The 18,591-nt window shown below is 45.8% G+C and overlaps 1 protein-coding gene across 3 annotated transcripts in view; it reads left to right on the top strand.

Moving 5' to 3' along the window:
- IL17RD (interleukin 17 receptor D) overlaps positions 1-5,191 on the top strand; it is a 64,998-nt gene extending 59,807 nt beyond the window's left edge. For all 3 annotated transcript variants that reach the window (XM_066244527.1, XM_066244526.1, XM_066244525.1), the window contains 2 exons: positions 2,179-3,091; positions 3,828-5,191. In XM_066244527.1, coding sequence (XP_066100624.1) covers positions 2,179-3,091; positions 3,828-3,940 — 1,026 coding nt within the window. In that variant the 3' untranslated portion in view covers positions 3,941-5,191. The remainder of the gene's footprint in view (positions 1-2,178; positions 3,092-3,827) is intronic.
- Positions 5,192-18,591: the final 13,400 nt, after the last annotated feature.

Below are 18,591 nucleotides of genomic sequence, written 5' to 3'. Positions count from 1 at the left end.
CACCAAAAGGAAGATAATGCACTGAGTGCTCAAATGGTCTGCTCTGGTTTCTTTCCTACTCTTTTGAATTAAGCTATTCATATGAAGCTTTTCTATTATGTTATAGTGTTAATTTTAAAGTGAAGTCTGAAGCTGTCATGGAGGGCACATTTCTTACAAATGCAAGAATTGTACAATCATGGTGTAGCTGGGTTATTTGTGCCTGCTGGTGGGTTTCTCAGAATCTTTCCTTGTGGTGAGGCTGCCCCCTAGTGTCAAAAAATATACTCGCTAGGCTGGCCAGTTTCCCAATGCAGGAAGGTGGAGAGGTTGGCAGATGAACGTGTGCTGTAAAACAGTGGCAAACTTTTAACAGTGGCCCACACTCTTCAGATACAGACAACCCTAATTATGTGTGTAATACTGTAGAAAAAGGTGACCGAAAAATGGCCTGTCACTTCAAGAGAAATGAGGAACCATAGTTAATATTTGGTGTATTTCTTTTTAGTCCTTTTCTGCATAGATGAACTCATACATACAGTTTTGCATTTTGGGTGGCTTGAAACTCTTTTTTTTTGTTTGTTTCTTTAATAACCTTTTACACAATTAGCAGTTTTATGTAAGATTCAATTTATTATTATTATTGTTGTTGTTGTCGTTGTTATTTTAGTGAGAGAAGAGGAGGCAGAGACAGACTCCTGCATACACTCCAACTGGGATTCACCCAGCAAGCCCACCAGGGGGCGATGCTCTCCCCATCTGGAGCCCTTGCTCTGTTGCAATGGGAGCCATTTCTTAGCACCTGAGGCAGAAGCCATGCAACCATCCTCAGCACCCCAGGCCAACTTGCCCTAATTGAGCCATGGCTGCAGGAGGGGAGGAGAAGAGAGAGAGAGTGTGAGAGGGGGAGGGATGGAGAAGCAGATGGGCACTTCTCCTGTGTGCCCTGACTGTGAATTGAACCTTGGACTTCCACATGCCAGGCCAATGCTCTACCACTGAGCAAACTGGCCACCAGTGTAGGCTTCAATTTTAAATAGCCATGTGATCCATATGTTATTTCAAATTGTTAAGCATCTCGCTTAGTTCAATTTTACCTAATTTCTGATGATTTTCCAAAGATAGATACCTGGAAATGGAATTGCTGAATGAAAGATAGGAACATTTTTTTAAATGCTTGGTATATAATCCTAGTTACTGTTTATAATTTAGAACGTTTGGGAGAATTAGGGCAACTGTAAGACAATTAAGGGTTATTTTCAGCAAGTGGATAGATGTTGGGGATTTCTTCCTTTTGGTAACACCTTAGAGCAGCAGAAGACAAAGTCATTTCAGATACCTGTCCTTCTTAACAGACTGGCTGCCGTGTCAAGGCACAGCCATTGGGAATTAGTTTCTGAACTACAGAAGAGAAGAGAAAGATAACAATTGTCAAGAGATGATTTCAGCAGAATCAGATGAAAATGGTCTGAGAAGATAAAGCCCTCTCAGGGGGCCTGGTTTTCTCCCCTCAGCACTGAGCTCCCTATCAGACTCTCCTTGGTATGGATGTGACCCTGTAGGCTGCTGTGAAGTCGTGGTGGAAGGTGCTGGTCACTCTTGAGTGAGCTAACCAGAATGGGCATATTACTGCAGCTCACCACTCTCCTCTCCAGCCACTGACTAATCCGTAAACAGCACGGCTTTGAGAGTGGGTGGAGACGTTCTCTTTGTCAGTCACACTCTCTGGACATGAGTCATTCAGCATTGTGGGCGACTCTGGCATCCAAACCTGAGTCCCATTTCTCAAGCCATTTTGGGGTCCCTTATGTCCTTCCACCATCGCCTTCCAGCTTTCTCTCTGGGCCCTGTTCCCCCTGCCAATGCAGCCTCACTTACCAGATAGACCAACCCCAGTGCCTTGGTTTTTCATGCTGTGCACCACACTCTAAATCCCTTGAGGACCTCACGTGTGATATATGACTTAGGCAGGTTGCTAGAAGCTCTGTGCTTCTGTCTTTTCACTTGTATGAGAGGAATGGTAATGATCCCACATCATGCTAAAATGAGGGCGTGATGCAGAGGGTCTGGTATGTGACCACTCCCCATGGAATGTTACCTCGGAGCCAGGTACCTTGGAGCTGCACACAGCAGTGATGATAATGATTGAGGGAGATGGCACTCTGGGCTGTATGAGTGTGGGTCCTCTTCTTTTTACAGGTGGCTCTGGACCTGTGGGAAGACTTCAGCCTCTGCAGAGAAGGGCAGAGAGAATGGGTCATCCAGAAGATCCATGAGTCCCAGTTTATCATTGTGGTCTGTTCCAAAGGCATGAAGTATTTTGTGGACAAGAAGAACTACAAACACAAAGGAGGCCGAGGCTCAGGGAAAGGGGAGCTCTTTCTGGTAGCCGTGTCGGCCATCGCCGAAAAGCTCCGCCAGGCCAAGCAGAGCTCGTCGGCGTCGCTCAGCAAGTTCATTGCTGTCTACTTTGACTACTCCTGCGAGGGAGACGTTCCCGGTGTCCTGGACCTGAGCACCAAGTACAAGCTCATGGACAACCTGCCCCAGCTCTGCTCCCACCTGCACTCGCAAGACCACAGCCCCCCAGGGCCGCCGCCCCCCGGACACGGCAGCCGGAGGAACTACTTCCGGAGCAAGTCGGGGCGCTCCCTGTACGTCGCCATTTGCAACATGCACCAGTTTATCGACGAGGAGCCGGACTGGTTTGAGAGGCAGTTCGTCCCCTTCTGCCCTCCCCCACCCCGCCGGGAGCCAGTCCTGGAGAAGTTTGACTCCGGCTTGGTTCTCAATGACGTCCTGGGCAAGCCAGGGCCTGAGAGTGACTTCTGCCTCAAGGCCGAGGCCGAAGGACCGCCGGCCGGCTTGCCCTCGGAGGGAGCCCCGCTCAGCCCTGACGAGGACGCGGAGTCTGGGCCCAGGGCCGCTGCCCTGCAGCCCCTGCGGCATGCGGTGAAAGCTGGCAGCACCTCGGGCATGCCGCGGGACTCGGGCATCTACGACTCCTCCGTGCCCTCCTCCGAGCTGTCTCTGCCCCTGATGGACGCGCTCTCGGCAGACCAGACAGAAACGGCCTCGCTGAGCGGCAGCGTGTCATCCTCCTCAGGCCTGGGTAAGGCGCTGGGGAGCCCAGAGTGCCGGTGGGTCGGTTCCCACGCGGGCCACAGCGTTTGTTCGTAATTCTGAAACCCTTGGAAGTGTTTTACTAATTTGGGTGCAAACTTACTTGACAGTGCAAGTGCACTGATAGTCTCCATTTATCCCAGGTAACAGGAATGTGCCCATGTGTGAGCTGATTCTAAATTAGGGTCCCCTGTTATATGATGTACAGTACGCACATTATATCACCTTCCTAAACTCCAAAAACATTTGAGTACCAAAACACTGAGCCCCAGCAGTGTTAGTTGCTGGTCTGTGGACCTGGGTCTTGGTTGGGACTTGCAATGTTCACTATCCCCGAGTCTCCCAATGTCTTTAAAGGCACTCCTGTTGAATCCAGGGGTCAGAGATGCAGTATTCTGTCCATCACAGTTCAGCGCAGGCTCTAGGCTGAGCTCTGTAGGAGGCCCCACTTCCCCAGGGAGCCCCTGCAGGAAGCCCTGTGCCTGTCAGGCTGCTGTTTATTGTGCCTGTGACTAGTTGGAGTCATGCAGGCAAACCCGTGATCCTCAGCAAAGGGAACTAGGACCTCTTAGCGTGATGAGAGCGCTCCCTCTTTAGCTGGTTGGTATGCCTGCCTCAGTTGGGTAAAGCCTGTAGTCCAAACCCAGATTCCACCCCATTCTGGCCTGAGTGCCTAGCCAGTGAGGTGCAATGACGTGTGGCTCTGCCCTCTCTTCTTTCCTTAGGTGAGGAGGATCCTCCTGCCCTTCCATCCACGCTCCTCACCTCTGGGGTGTATAAAGCAGAACCTGGTTGCTGCAGCTACACTGGTGAACTCCACGCGGTCGCCCCTTTGTAACGAAATGGAAGAGTCTAAGCATTGCCACTTTAGCTGCTGCCTCTCTCTGGTTCCCCAGCTCATCTCTCTGGTTGTGTAGCCCACTTGCAGCTGAGATCTCCTACAAAGATGTTTGGAGTGAAATTCGTGCCAGTACTTGTTCTCCTAGCCCCTACCCTCTAAAATATCTTGTTAAAGATGCCAATTTTCTAAAACCATATGGAGCTCTGAAAGGCATGTCCATAAGATCTGACAGCAGCTTGCCATGTTAGGTCAGCCCTTGGATTAGAGCCAGTACTGGGGGGTAGGGAGGGAACATGTAAAGAGAAACAGGAAAATACCTGCACTGATTGTTCAGACTTAATTTAACTCTGCAAACTTTGCTTATTCACCGTTGTTGGCTACTTTGATTTGAAATGCTTTGTAGAAAAAGCACTTTTAATGCTGTTACATCCACAGAAATCAAGTGTCAGTCTATCTGGAATCCATGTCATTACAGATGATATTTCTGTCCTTTTTTGGTGGGGAACTTATGATGCCATGGGTATTAAAAAAGGTCAAGAAGGTGATATATATAATCACCTGTCATAAAACTAGTCTTCGTGTATTAGTAGGTGGCATGGCCGGCTGAGGTGAGGGCAGCAGGGCCAGGATGACCACCTAAACTATTCTTTCGGAGGTGGGTTGGTCAGCATGCAAAGACACCAGAGCTCAACACCCAGGACCACCTCTTGGTCTGAATAGACATCATGCACAGGCCAGATCTGCCTGCCAAACTTTCCTGGGCTACATTTACTGTGCCATATGTCAGATGTTGATGCCTGGAATTTTATTTTTAAGAGACTGGTACACAACTGGGCTGTAGTACTGGAAGTTGCAGTTCATGTGTCATTTGGCCTCTGGTCTAATGTCTAGAATCCACTGTAATATGGCAGTGTGTGGAGGTGGTGGCCAGTTAATCTACTGAACTGATTGTGACTAATGACAAACCTCTTTTTAAGAAGGTGAAAAGGAGGGAAATGTCCCAAAGATGAATGTGCTCTTCAAATACTGTCTAAAGAAGACATGGGACCTGAAATCATGAAATTCTTGAATCTTCATGTATCCCTCCTCACAGCCCAGTCTGTGCGTCACCTTTCACTCTGTGTTTCTGTTGTACTTACCCAATGAAAGATTTGTCTCTTGTGTTCCATCCTACCAAAAAGAGTTATTTAGAGTTTAGTAGAAAAGAATTTCTTTAAAAAGAAAAAGTAAATGTTCCGTTTTTATGAATGACTTCTTTACAGAATGTGCTTCCAAGGGAAAAGAGTTGTTCCCTTCTCTCCCCTGTGCCCTTTTGGGGTTGTGAGCATCCTTTGACACCTTTTTCATAGGTGTCATTGGATTTGAAATCCTGTTTTCTCAGCACTCACACCAGAGACCATGGTTTTGACTCCAGCAAACAGGACCAGTATTAAGTGGGATGCTGAGAAACATCCCAAGGAGGGCTGGGAGGTAGGATGGGGCAGGATGTCTCTTTCCAAGCTTATGCTTGGCAGGTGGGGAAGGAAAGGTTTATAATCCTCCTGGAGAGAAGAAGTTTGTGTGTATTTTTGATGCAAATGCCATATTCTGTGCTCTGTAATGGCAGCTGGCAGCTTCTTGGGAGAAGAACGTGATCGTCTGTTCTCTAGCATCAAGTTTCCTGCAGCTGCTGTGAGAGAGAGACAAGTGAGCAGCAGAACTGCCTCCCCCATAAAACCAGGCATCTTGTTGGAGAAGAGACATTCCATGTTGTCACTGTGGGACACAGGACAAGCACAGAGCTCCTGTCCACATGTGACTGTCCTGCCATTCCATCTTCAGCATGCATTCTGGGAAAGAGATTGGTCTGTTTAAACTTGCCAACATATGAAAATTCACTTTGGAACGTTATGATATTTCTTATTGAGGCCAAATGGTGCTTGCCCTAAAGGAGCCCTTAAGAGCTACTTTTAGGATAGATAGTCAGTTCGGCATGTAGAATGAGGCATCTCTGAGAAAGTGGTCCCAGTGACAGCGTAGAGGACTGGGATGGGGGAGCATCAGCCAGGCTTTATAAGCATAGAATGAGAGCCTGCTGAACTCACGCATGAAAATAGAAAGGAAAAGGTGCTAGTCCTAACATCAGGTAATGCTTTAGTTTGGATTTAGGATCTGGGCACTTATTTTGAAATACTAATGTTTGTGATGTTCAACAAAATCAAGCTGTTGTACCATGTAATGAAACCAGTGTGAATGCCTAACTCATAGTAAGTTGAGAAGCTCAACTTCCTGGTTTTGCCTTACTGGTTTCACTTTTTCTTCACCCTCCACATCTCATGCTGGGAATGGGAATAATGCCTTGTAGATGAAGGCAAAACATCTGTTTTAAGCAAAGCTCCATTTTTTGACTCATACATTGTTGTAGACAGTGGAAATGATAAACCAGAATTCAGATACAGGTCCTCTAAGTCACAGGCTTTTAGACACTGGGGAAAGAAGAAGTATAGAGATAGATGATCTCAATGAGTCCTTGATCCTGAGAGTCATGGCTTGTGTAGCTAAGTTAGATAATGTTCTCTGGACAGGAGAACATGTGTAAGGCAAAGGTTCCAGGTAGCCAAGAAGCCTACAGTTAGTTGAAGGTAGGAAGCTGGTTGTTTATATTAACTCACCAATGCCCTACAGATAGGACTTAGCATCTAACACAGCTTTGCCAGGAGAGTGATCAGGGAGGTGAAAGCCTAGGTCAAGGAATGATCTTTTCTGAGAGGTCAACTTACAGGCAACATGGACTGCCTGGATGGGCCCAGCCCAGGCACACAGTGTCCAGAAGGCCCAGTCCTAAGCCTTTGAGCCACACTGATCTCTAGAAAGAATCAGAGGTATTCAGGTCCAGGTCCAGGTGGGTGACCCAGCCAGGTAATAATATTTTGAGACAAAAATGAGATACCCTAGGTCCATAAAGTCATGTGAGTTTTTGGTTGACATTAGCAATAGCTGGAGGTAGTCCTAGATCAGAAGTTTAAAAAATGTGTTTAGCAACAGTGACATCATTGGAATCAATGTGTAGTGATTTAAATTCATGTATGTTTGTCAAAGGTTAGTCTTACTACTTCATAGCCACAAATATGGTTTTTTTTAAATTAATCAATTTCTAGCCTCAGGTTCTCTGACATAAGCTGAAATAAACAGGAAAACCATTCCTGTAAAAATGGAGGTTTAGCCCTGGCTGGTTGGTTCAGCCAGTAGAGTCAGGCGGCGTGTGGATGTCCCAGATTCGATTCCCCGGTCAGGGCACACAGGAGAAGCAACCATCTGCTTCTCCACCCTTCCCCCTCTCCCTTCTCTATATCTATCTCTTTCCCCCTTGTAGCCGTGGCTTGTTTGGAGCAAGTTGACCCCAGGCACTGAGATGGCTCCATGGCCTTGCATTAGGTACTAGAATAGCTCAGTTGCCAAGCAACAGAGCAACAGCCTCAGATGGGCAGAGCATCGCCCCATAGGGGGCTTGCTGGATGGATCCTAGTTGGGGTACATGTGGGAGTCTGTCTCTCTGCCTCCCTACTTCTCACTTAAGAAAAGAAAAAAAAAATATATATATATATATATAAATAATTGGGGTTTATGTGTTTTTTTTCAGAGCCCTCTTCCCAGAGTTTAGCATCTATCTTAAAAAAAAAGAAAGAGAGAGAAAAAGCTATTTTCTTGGAGAAGAAATAACATACTCCTCTCCTGAAGAGACAGCCTGACCAGATGGTGGCACAGTGGATAGAGCGTCAGACTGGGATACCGAGGACCCAGGTTCAAGACCCCAAGGTTGCCAGCTTGAGCACGGGCTCATCTGGTTTGAGCAAAAGCTCACCAGCTTGGACCCAAGGTCACTGGCTCAAGCAAGGGGTTACTCGGTCTGCTGAAGGCCCACGGTCAAGGCACATATGAGAAAGCAATCAATGAACAACTAAGGTGTCACAATGTGCAACGAAAAACTAATGATTGATGCTTCCCATCTCTTCATTCCTGTCTGTCTGTCCCTGTTTATCTCTCTTTTTGACTCTCTCTCTGTCTCTGTAAAAAAAAAAGAGAGAGAGAGAGAGAAAGAGAGACAAAACCCTGCAGTCCCCTGCTGCACTAAACACTAATTTGGCTCTCTCAGAGTTAGGAATTACTCTCCATGTCTTTATTGGAAAAAAGTAGATAATGTCAATGTTAAGGTTACTAGACTTTACTACTTTATATTGGTGAAAACTGCTACTCTTATTTAACAGATGATATGTCTTTAGGGGCGCCAATGTAGCAGGCCAGCTGTAATGATAAGTAAAATGTTATTATAAATGGCAGTGAGATATCTTCTCAGTTTTGGGGAGATCACAGTGCATTGTGGGGACTGTGGCAAACTGAAGTGCTCCTACCTACAGGGGCAGCTACTCCAGCCAATTGCGGTCACGCAGTGTTTTCGGATCTTCCATCTTGTGAGAGCAGCTGAGAATCTGGATTCTTATACAAAGAGTTATTTGTTTAGTATTTGTTTAGGGATTGGGTTTTTTTTGTTTTTGTATTTTTCTGAAGTTAGAAGCAGGAAGGCAGTCAGACTCCTGCATGCACCCGACTAGGATCCACCGGGCATGCCCACCAGGGGGCAATGCTCTGCCCATCTGGGGCATTGCTGAGGTGGAGGTCATAGAGTCATCCTCAGTGCCTGTGCCAACTTTGCTCCAATGGAGCCTTGGCTGTGGGAGGGAAAGAGAGAGACAGAGAGAAAGGAGAGGGGAAAGAGTGGAGAAGCAGATGGGTGCTTCTCCTGTGTGCCCTGACTGGGAATCGAACCCGGGACTTCTACATGCCAGGCCAATGCTCTACCGCTGAGTCAACTGGCCAGGGCTAAAACATTTTTAAATGCATTCAGACCCAACAGAACACTTGGGTGGACCTGATTTGGCCCATTATCTGCCAGTTTGTCACCCACCTCTACTTTGTAAGATTTGAAATGAACGGCATGCATGGTAGTTACAGGTATCTGGCACATCCAGAAGTGTTCTTGCTAAATGTAATCAGTAACCTGATTGCTGCTTTTCCTCATTGCTTCCCCAAAGAAATTTGATAAATTGTGAATGTATTTGAAATGTTTTGATGGCTTCCTTTACATTTCATGGTGTCTTATGAGAAAGACAGTCAGTTGTTAATTTCAAAATCAGATTTATGTTCTCCCCATTTAAAAATAGGACATTTGGAACAATTTCACTTAAACTCTACAACCTTATTTATAATTTTAGCTCTTGGCTTAATCAATTTTTTAGATGATGTGCAACTCTGAGCTTAGGCCAAGGCTTAAGGAAAAGCAGGCATTGTGGGGCGTAGGGCAAGGACTGAGTGTCCACTAGAGCCAGGTATTGTCTTCTGTTTTAAATGACCTGTGGATTGACTCTGTTTTGGAGGTGTGAAATAATATACAGAGAAAAGCTTTTCCTGATATTAAGATACCCGCTAGGAGTCCTCACTGGGGTATTGGGTCATTCTTGCTATATTACCTCCTTTCCACATTCAGGGTGAAAATAAAAGGAAGTCTGACTGTAAGCCAATAGCTTTGATTTCAATTTCAGAGTTTTAGGGGTGGGAGAAAGTGTGATTATCTAGCACACTCCCCCTGGTGACAGGGCTGCACCTGAATTATTTTGGACATATGGCTGTGGATGAGATCCTGGATTTTCAGCAAAGGAGATTCTGTAACCTGTCCTGCTGATCAGATAGTTCTTTGTACGTCTTCCTTATAGAAATTCAACCAGCCTTCTTTTGTTCAGTGAGCAGTGGGAAAAGAACAGCTGGTCACCTTCTTTGTATTTGAAAGCCAGAGTGAAGTCATTCCCCTGGTGTTTTTCAGTGAGAAATAATCCCACCTACTTAAGCCATTCTTCATAGTTCTTATTTTCCAAGGGCTTAGTAATTTTCACTGCTGTTCTGTTTCTCAGCTTCACACTCATTTAGTCGCCCAAATAGAATGTGGTGCCTTATTCACATTAGTGCCTTGTGAAGACCAACCTCAGGATGGGGATTACAGGGAAATTCTCATGTGCCCAGGCTCTCTTACTACTTAAGAATATAATGGCACTTTTAAAAAGTGATGTATCACCTATATTCATTTTGGGGATTGTTTGATTGCTACATTTTTTTTCTTGGAAATAGTACTCTATCATATGTGGATTTTTTCCCTTGTGGTCAAACACTTGGTGCTCATTCCTGATATGTTTAATGTAATTTCTGAGCTTCTTCAAAATTCTCTTCAAGACCAGCTCTTAACCTTCTGAGTGGCAACTTTCCCTCCCTCTCAATTTTGGATGCTATTGTTACATTATATAAACATCACCTTTAATTCATGACTCACAAGATTATTAAATGGTACAGGCTTCAATTTGACCACTGCTGAGATAGACAGCAGTTGCTAAGGGCTAATTTGCAAAGAGGTAGAGTGAAGACCTCTTGGAAATTTTGACCAGTTGTCTTCTTTCCTGCTCTTTGGTTCCTCTCCGAAGTCAGCGGGACCACAGACTTCCCAAGGAGCTTTTTTCTGTGTTCTAAAAGGCTGCAGCCACGGCTCTGAACTGACCAAGCACTGTGCTCTTCACAACCAGCAGTCTGACAAAAGCAAACTATCATGACTGGTTTATGTCATATAAAACTTGAGTTGGGAAGATTCAAAGAAACAATCTTTTGTTGTACACGATGTAGACAAAGCTGACTTCATTAGACAAAAAAATTACCATTAGATTATACTAATGTGTAACATGTTATTTTTTAAAAAGTTTTTTTTGTTTGGTTTTTTTTTTGTCTTGGAAAAAACAGTATGTGGACAGAGAAAAAACTGTTGTAAAAACTAAATGTGTTCGCTTAGAGTGTAGGTAACTCCTATTTTCACTGTTAGTTCTTCTTTTCTTTCCTACTACAGAAGCTCCCTGTTAGTACATCCCAGGGAGGAAAGCCTGTGGAACGCAGTGTTTTTTTCCATTGTCTTTGTTTCGTCTTTAAGTTTGTGCCTTGTGGGGTCTGGTGGAATAGTGAGCACTGACAGACTATAGCAATATGCTACAATTTTACATTGAAAACAGTGTCTTTTTTTATTTGTACATAACTCTGAATAGGTGACAGTAGATCACAGCTGACAGTTGCAAAGTGTTGTTTTTGTACGTTTAGAATTTCTGCATCAAATAAAGTGTTTTGTTTTAAGAATGTGGTGGTTCATTATTCTAGATTAGCTTTCCTGTTTCCTGACTACCTGGGTTTCCTGGCACAGTTTTCTGAGGGCTCTCCCTCTGAGAAGGAGAGAGATTATCCTGGGTGAGGAAGTGAGGGTGGCCAGTATATCTTATACTTTAAGAGAAAAAAGCCTGCTGTCCTTGACCGTTTACGTCACCCTCCAATGGGCAGGTGCCTATTGCCTGGTGTGGCGTGTGGAGCAGGAACAGGAATACTTACATCAAGAAGAAACTTGACTCTCAGAACAAATAGACTTTCTTTGTGGAAATTTGAAAAGAGCCATTAAAATTTGGAAGACACTGATTTCATGTCATTAACAGAAAAAGTGGTGCCTGTTCATTCTGACAGATATTGTCTTACTTCCTTTGTGCTTTATGCTCTGAGTTATCTTTTTGGTACCGATAGACTTTAGGGTCAGTTCCCAGCTCTGCTACTATCATTGTGACCCTGTGACTGCATCTCCAGGCCTTAGTTTCCACCCATAGATTGGACCGGTGAAAGGCCCTACATCACAGGGTGGTGAACAGTGTGATGAATATAAAAAAACACTTACTGGCACATAGTACAGTTGACCCTTGAACATGATGGGTTTGAACTGCAGATCCCTGTGGATTTTTTTCAATAACTGTAGTTAGGTAAGATGCACACGATCCATCCATATCTCTGGTTTCACATCTGCTGATCTAAGCAACCACAGATGCAGAGGGCCATTACCTGGAAAGGATATGGTAGAGGTTTAGGTCTTGGAAACGTAAGGTTTTAAAAACTGGGGGGTTTTCCTTGCTTACTTGTTCCTTTCCCCTCTCCCTCCATCCCAGCAGGAGTGGTAAACAGCTCTGAGTGAAACACTGTTGGTTCCAGAGAGGAGGAACTACTGTCAATTTCTGGCTTCATGTACCTTGGCAGAGCCTTCATTTTTCCTGTTTTTTTCACCCAGGATACTGCTTATCGTTTGCTCATTGATTTCTTCTATCCCACGTTCTTTGCTGTTTCTCCTTATGTCTAAGAGCCAATGTATGAGTGCCATCACTACTGTTATCTTCACAGCAACTCTAAGGTGGGTGATCTTACTGTCCCCATTTTATAGACGAAACAGGCTCAGAGATGCTGCCACTCCTCCTGATCTTACAGCTAGTTAGGGGCAGAGCTGGGGTATGAGTTGTGGCAAACCCTGCCTAGGTTGCTCACGTGTCCCTTGGAAAGGTCTAGCCATCCAGGTAGAGGTGGACTCAGTGTCTTTGTGTGGTCAAAGGCAGTAAATAGCTTTCCCAAAACGGTAGTGATGGCAGAGAGGAAGTGATGACAGACCATTTTTGAATGTCAGTGTGGCTATTTCCTGCTCTGAGTATTCCACATTCTCATGTCTTTTGTTACCACATCCCAATGTGGCAGGTACTATTAGCAACCTTGTTCTTGAGATTCTAAGTCTTGAAAATCAGCTTTGCTCAGGGCACAAGAAATAGGCAGCACTGGGGATTCAGATGTCTGAAGCATCCTTATTCCTAACCAATAGGCTACACTGTCTCTCAGTATAGTTCATAGGGAAAAGAAAGAACCTTGAGTAGCAAGTTATGACGATGTTTATACCCTTCTCAATCCAAATACTGAGAGTAAATCTGGTTCACAGGTTAAGCAAGTGGATCTAAAAGGACTAATCTGGAAGAATCTCACTAAGCAGATGCTGCAGTAAGTGAATTCCTTTAAGGTAAAGGTTGCAGCTAGTACTTTTTGTATTAGTGGGAGAAACAATCTTCTTTGGACAGCAAGAGAAGCTTTACTTTTACCATGGTATTAGAAAGCAGTCCATTTTCACAGCTGCTTATGGTTCTTAGGGTAGCCAGCATCTGCGGGGCCTCTCCACTGGGCTTACTTAGTTTTTTAGAAATGCAAACTTTAGAGGTATCAAAGACCATCACCCCATGCCAACTTTAATTAGAAAAACAATCTCATTTTAACTGAGTAAGAGACTATAGGCAGTAAGCTAAGCCGGTGGGAAAGGGAGGAGATACAAAATATATCTTTGTCGTCCTGGGTATAGTGGATCTTCAGTAAATGTCTGTTCTCCACCCCACCCCCATTATACCCTGTGCTCACTGGTCACAGAAACAAAAGCAGAACTCGTCCAAGAACAGAACAGGCAGAGGATGCAATGAAGGGAAAGGGGGACACAAACACGGAGCTAGGCCTTTTGTAATGAAACAAAATTCAAGTATATATTCTTTGGTACTAAGGGAAAGTAATGCAAGATTAGTGAGTGGACTTGGCTTCCTGGCCTCCTCTGGAGAGGATATTGCAGCATCTATCACATCTATAGATAACCTTTTTACAACATTTATTTGAGAGTCTAACGGGTATATGGGGGACACAGTGATGGATAAGATGCACACATGATCCCTGACCTCCTGACCACCATTTTCCATGTATGGGACTGTGGGTAAATCACGTCGTCGTTCTGAACCTCTGTTTTTCTCATCTTCAAGATAGGACTAATACCCAACTGCACAGGATTATTGTGAGGATTGAATGTGATGGGGTCTATAAAGCACCTAAGGCCATGCTTGGCAAGTGCTAGGCACTTGGTAAATAGTGGCTATTATTCTGTGCAAGAGAAGGTCGTAGGCTTTTGGGGGTCTGTATGGAGATGGGTGGGAGAGAGTTCCCTGCTCTTAGGATCTTTGGCCTTGGAACCATGTCTGGCAGATTTGGTGGTGGTCCAGGAAGAAAGGGATGAGCATTGGGGGTAGGGGAGGTCTTCTAGCAAAATTAATTAAGACTGTAACTCTGGGGTTAATAGTTGACTGTACATAGCCTGTGACAGTTGACCCTGAACTCTTGAGATCTTCTGATATTCCATTCATCAGCCTCCTCTTTTCCTGGTTGCCGTCTGAGCCCAATAGAGACACATTTATCTGGACTTACTGCTTCAAGGCCCCTGTGCCAGACAAATGACCATGCTCTACTCAGGGTGTGAACAAAGGCATTTCTGTAACTGACTATCAGTATGGGGTCAGGGGAATTTTCCCATTTTTAGAAGTTGGAAGGGAGCAGGGATCCAGTAATGGTCCTTCAGGATGAGGTGCCTCTGCCTGGTCTTTTCCCCTCTTGCTGGTCATAAACCTGCCAGGGAGTGAGCAAGTGTCAGCTTCTAGACAAGGTGCAGAAGTTCCCATTGGGCTGAGCCAGGCCAGGCCATCATGGAGAACTTGCAGCAAAGAAAGGCTGGAGCATGCCTGGGGGCAGGAGCAAACCAGTCAGGTCCTGCCTCCGGTTCATGTACCTGAAGTCAGATAGATGTATTTAAATGTTCTGCACGCGTGGGTATGATTGTGCATTTTTATTGGTGAGATTATTTTACTGTCTTATTTTTAGCATTATGATTAAAGAGTGGCTTTGGTCTCGGGCATTCTCAACTTAGATCCCAGTCTGCCCCTTGCTGTATGCTGGTAGGCAGGTGACTTGACCTGGTTAGGACTTAGTTTTTCTATCTGGAATATGAGTCACAGCTCTATACCTAACAAGGCTGTTGGGAAGCTTGAATGTGAGGCCATGTGCAGTTCTGGGCACAGACTCTGGCACACGGTAAACCTCCGGCCAATAGGGATGTGGTTACCTGGGGTAGGTTAAAGGGTGTGCAGTTATAAAGTGGTATCCTCCAAATGTCTCTGTCAGCCCTGGCCTGGGTGGCTGATGGCTACATAACAGAATGGGATTCCCAGTCTCTTGAAGGTCTCAGTTCTGCAAGGTAGTTGGCAGTGGCTTTCACAGGAGATGGCTACTTGATCAGATGTCTCTCCCATTTGAAACCAGCAATGACCCTGGAGGTGACCACCAAAATTCTGACCTGGCCTCTTGCATACTCTTTCTCTCCATGTTCCTTTCTTCCCTATGGCCATACCAGATGTTTTTGAGATTCTGTACTTATTTATTCTTGCCCTGAGGCCATTGCATATGCTGTTTATTCTGCCTGAAACACCTACTCTCTATCTTCATTCCTCCTTTGTAGTCAAACATTCCCTGAGCACTGTCCACACTGGTCTAGGTCCTAACATGTACCTTTGGGAGCACTTAGATCGGCTTGTGTGATTATGTAAATGTCCCACCTCAGGGCAGGACCCAAGTTGACTTGAACCCGGCCATTTCCTACTCTAAAGCTTCAGTCTTTTCACTCACCTTGCTTCTCAGGTGTTTCTCTAACCCAGATTATGTGAGCAGAAGGGACTTGCTTTCAAAGAAGCCTTTCATTAGCTGAACATTGCTTAGGCCTGAACAAGAAGACCAACACTTTAATTCTTACACAGGCACCATCCCCTGGGTGAAGAGTACACCAGGTTAATGTTGCATTATCAATATGATGCTCTATACCTTTCTAAAGCCAAAGGGTGGGGGAGAAGGGGGAGTATCTGTGTATCTGTACACTGCTACAGGCAGAAAAGTTGAATGCCCCTTCTGGTAATTCCGCTTCTAGGGTTTTTCTTTTCAGGATGTAACCAGAAATGTGAGTCAAAGTTTAGTGTGTAAAGGTTTTTATTGGCCCTGGCCGGTTGGCTCAGCGGTAGAGCGTCGGCCTGGCGTGCAGGAGTCCCGGGTTTGATTCCCGGCCAGGGCACACAGGAGAGGCGCCCATTTGCTTCTCCACCCGGGCGCTGAGGATGGCTCTGTGGCCTCTGCCTCAGGCGCTAGAATGGCTCTGGATGCAACAGAGCGACGCCCCAGAGGGGCAAAGCATCATCCCCTGGTGGGCATGCTGGGTGGATCCCAGTCAGGCACATGCGGGAGTCTGTCTGACTGCCTCCCCATTTCCAGCTTTGGAAAAATGAAAAAAAAAAAAAAAGGTTTTTATCACCAAACATTATCTCTAAGATTGAGAAGTGAGGAACAAACCTAGTACCAGTTGAAATTAATTTTAAGAAGAGGGTATATTCACAGAGTAGAACAACAAGTGACCCTTAAGAATCATATTTTAGAAGAATATTTCATGAGAAAGGGAAAGATTCATAGTACATAAGAGAAAAAAAACAAAGGATACAAATTAACAGTGGTTCTCTCTGTGTGCTGTGATCTTACTCTTCGCATGTTCTACATTGTTTATAATGAGTGGTATTACATCACCAATGGGTTTTAAATGTCTGGTCACACACAATAGCAAGTGTTCATGGAACCCAGTGAGCAGTAGGTGGCCAGGACGGTGGTCTCAGTGTCTTGCTCTTGCCCTTGGCCATGCTTCTCATGCAGTTGCTTTTTCTGGTTGTGCTATCTGGTTTCTTACCTGTATGCCCTTACCATACTTCCCACCTGGCATCAGTCAAGGTGCGTTATCTGCTACCCCCACAGGCCATGCGGGGGCCTCCTGTATACACGATGGCTTTCCTGCTTGATGATTTAGAGAAGTGATTGCCCTGGTTCCCCTCCTCCCCAGCTATCCTTTCAGAATTTGGGGTGATAAACTGAATTCAAGAATAGGCTTTTATGGACTGATCATCAATGTCTTCTGGCCTCTCCACCAGTTCCTAAGCTCTGTGGCTAGTAACCCACACTTCCTGCCAATCCCCTCCTCAGTCTCCACCAAAGGATTCCCTTTGGTTATATAGTGTCTTCCCTGAACAGAATCCCAACCTCAGTCCAGGGACCAAGTCCTTTCCCTCCCTTTCCTGCCCCAGGCTAAGCATGGCATGGGTAGGAGGGGACAGGCAGTACATATAAATCCTTATGGAATTAAGTTGATTTGTTTTAATCTATAGATTCTACTTGCAGATCTATTCTGGTTTCTGAAAACTCTGAAGTATTACATAGGGGAAGTCAAGTCATTTGCCCTTAGTATAATAAAAATGCACTTTGCCTTTGCTGTGTGCTGGGGACTTTCAGCCACTACATCCTGTTCCTCGCTCAGCCGCTTCAATGGCTGAGGTCTGGTGTCTCACCTTGGTCATTAGGACCCCCCCCCCCCCAGTTTCTTTTCTCCTGTACCTGCCCATTTCCAGAAGTGTGCCCTGTGCTCTCTCACCTTCTACACCTGTTGTTCTCTCCACCTTTGCCCTGCCTGGTTCCTCTGCCTGATCAGGGCTCAGCCAAGGCCCACTTCCCACAGAAAGCCTCCCTATGCCTGAATTCGGGCCAGTGCTTCCCACAGTCTTTCTTTCACCACGTCTTGCTCCCCAATTGCCCAAGTTGTGAGGGGTCTGTTTCCTCATCATCTATGAGCTCATCAGGTCAGGGACTGTGTCTGTCTTGGTGACAGAGTTCAGTGGCATGTAGCAGATGCTCACATCGTTATTAAATGGAACCTAGTGGAAATAAAACTTTTATCTTTGACCAGACTGCAGGGTAGAACACCAGGTGTTGATGTGTAGGTCTAAAGTGCCCACTGAGCTCTGGGTTATTGTTAATCAACATGGCTGGGTAAAGTGGGGATCTTCTTTAGTGTAGAGCAGGGGGATCACAAAAGAATTTGGGGGAAAAGTTGAGGACTAGGGCTTTGGATACAGCTTTGGTCATTGGAAAGTGAACAGGAAATGGATGGGGCAAGAGGCACTGAGTTTGGGGTCAAAGAGCCCCCTTGAAGCTGTAGTGGAATGAAGTTGCAGCTGTTGGAATGAAAGTTGGTTTGCTCAAGATGCTCAGTTTTTGGCTCAAAAGGCAGGCTGTGGGCCAGGAAGAGGCCACACAGCACATTGAAGGTGAGGGCCTGCAAGGAGAGATGGGGTGGCAATGAAGGTCTCAGCAGTGCCAGAGCAAGTTCTGAACACCTCGCATGCTGGTCATGGGGACTGAGCTGGGAGAGCTACATCCCTGCTGTCAGGACAGGTGCTGCCCAAGGAGCCCTCCATTGTTCCCCTCACCCCCCTGCCCTGAGGTAGACTTAGGGCAGGGGGGCTGTTTTAGCTCACCCTCTGTAGAGAATGAGGAAGTCCATTAAGAGTCCTTGTCCTGCCACTTACCAGAGGGTCAATCTGGCCAGAACCTTGACCCTTTACCTAATGTGGGCTCCTCTGACCTGAGACGGGCCTCACTTCTCTAAGCTTCAGTTTCTTCATCTGAGAAGGGGGCACACACAACCCCTATACCTCACAAGGCTGTTATGAATTTTCAAATAGAAGAAGCACCAAAAATACACACCTGGCACATGAAAACACCTAATGAATTTTGGACTTTTATCATCATGGAGCCTGTGGTATAGGGCTTTTTTTTTTTTTTTTTTTTGTATTTTTCTGAAGCTGGAAACAAAGCAGACAGACTCCCACATGCACCCGACCGGGGTCCACCCGGCACGCCCACCAGGGGGCGATGCTCTGCCCCTCCGGGGCATCGCTCTGCCGCGACTAGAGCCACTCTAGCACCTGGGGCAGAGGCCAAGGAGCCATCCCCAGTGCCCGGGCCATCTTTGCTCCAATGGAGCCTCAGCTGCGGAAGGGGAAGAGAGAGACAGA

This window comes from Saccopteryx bilineata, chromosome 10 (assembly GCF_036850765.1).
Source record: "Saccopteryx bilineata isolate mSacBil1 chromosome 10, mSacBil1_pri_phased_curated, whole genome shotgun sequence".
Classification (NCBI taxonomy): domain Eukaryota; kingdom Metazoa; phylum Chordata; class Mammalia; order Chiroptera; family Emballonuridae; genus Saccopteryx; species Saccopteryx bilineata.
Note: the sequence above shows the minus strand (reverse complement) of the source record. Positions and strands in the feature narration are given on the sequence as shown.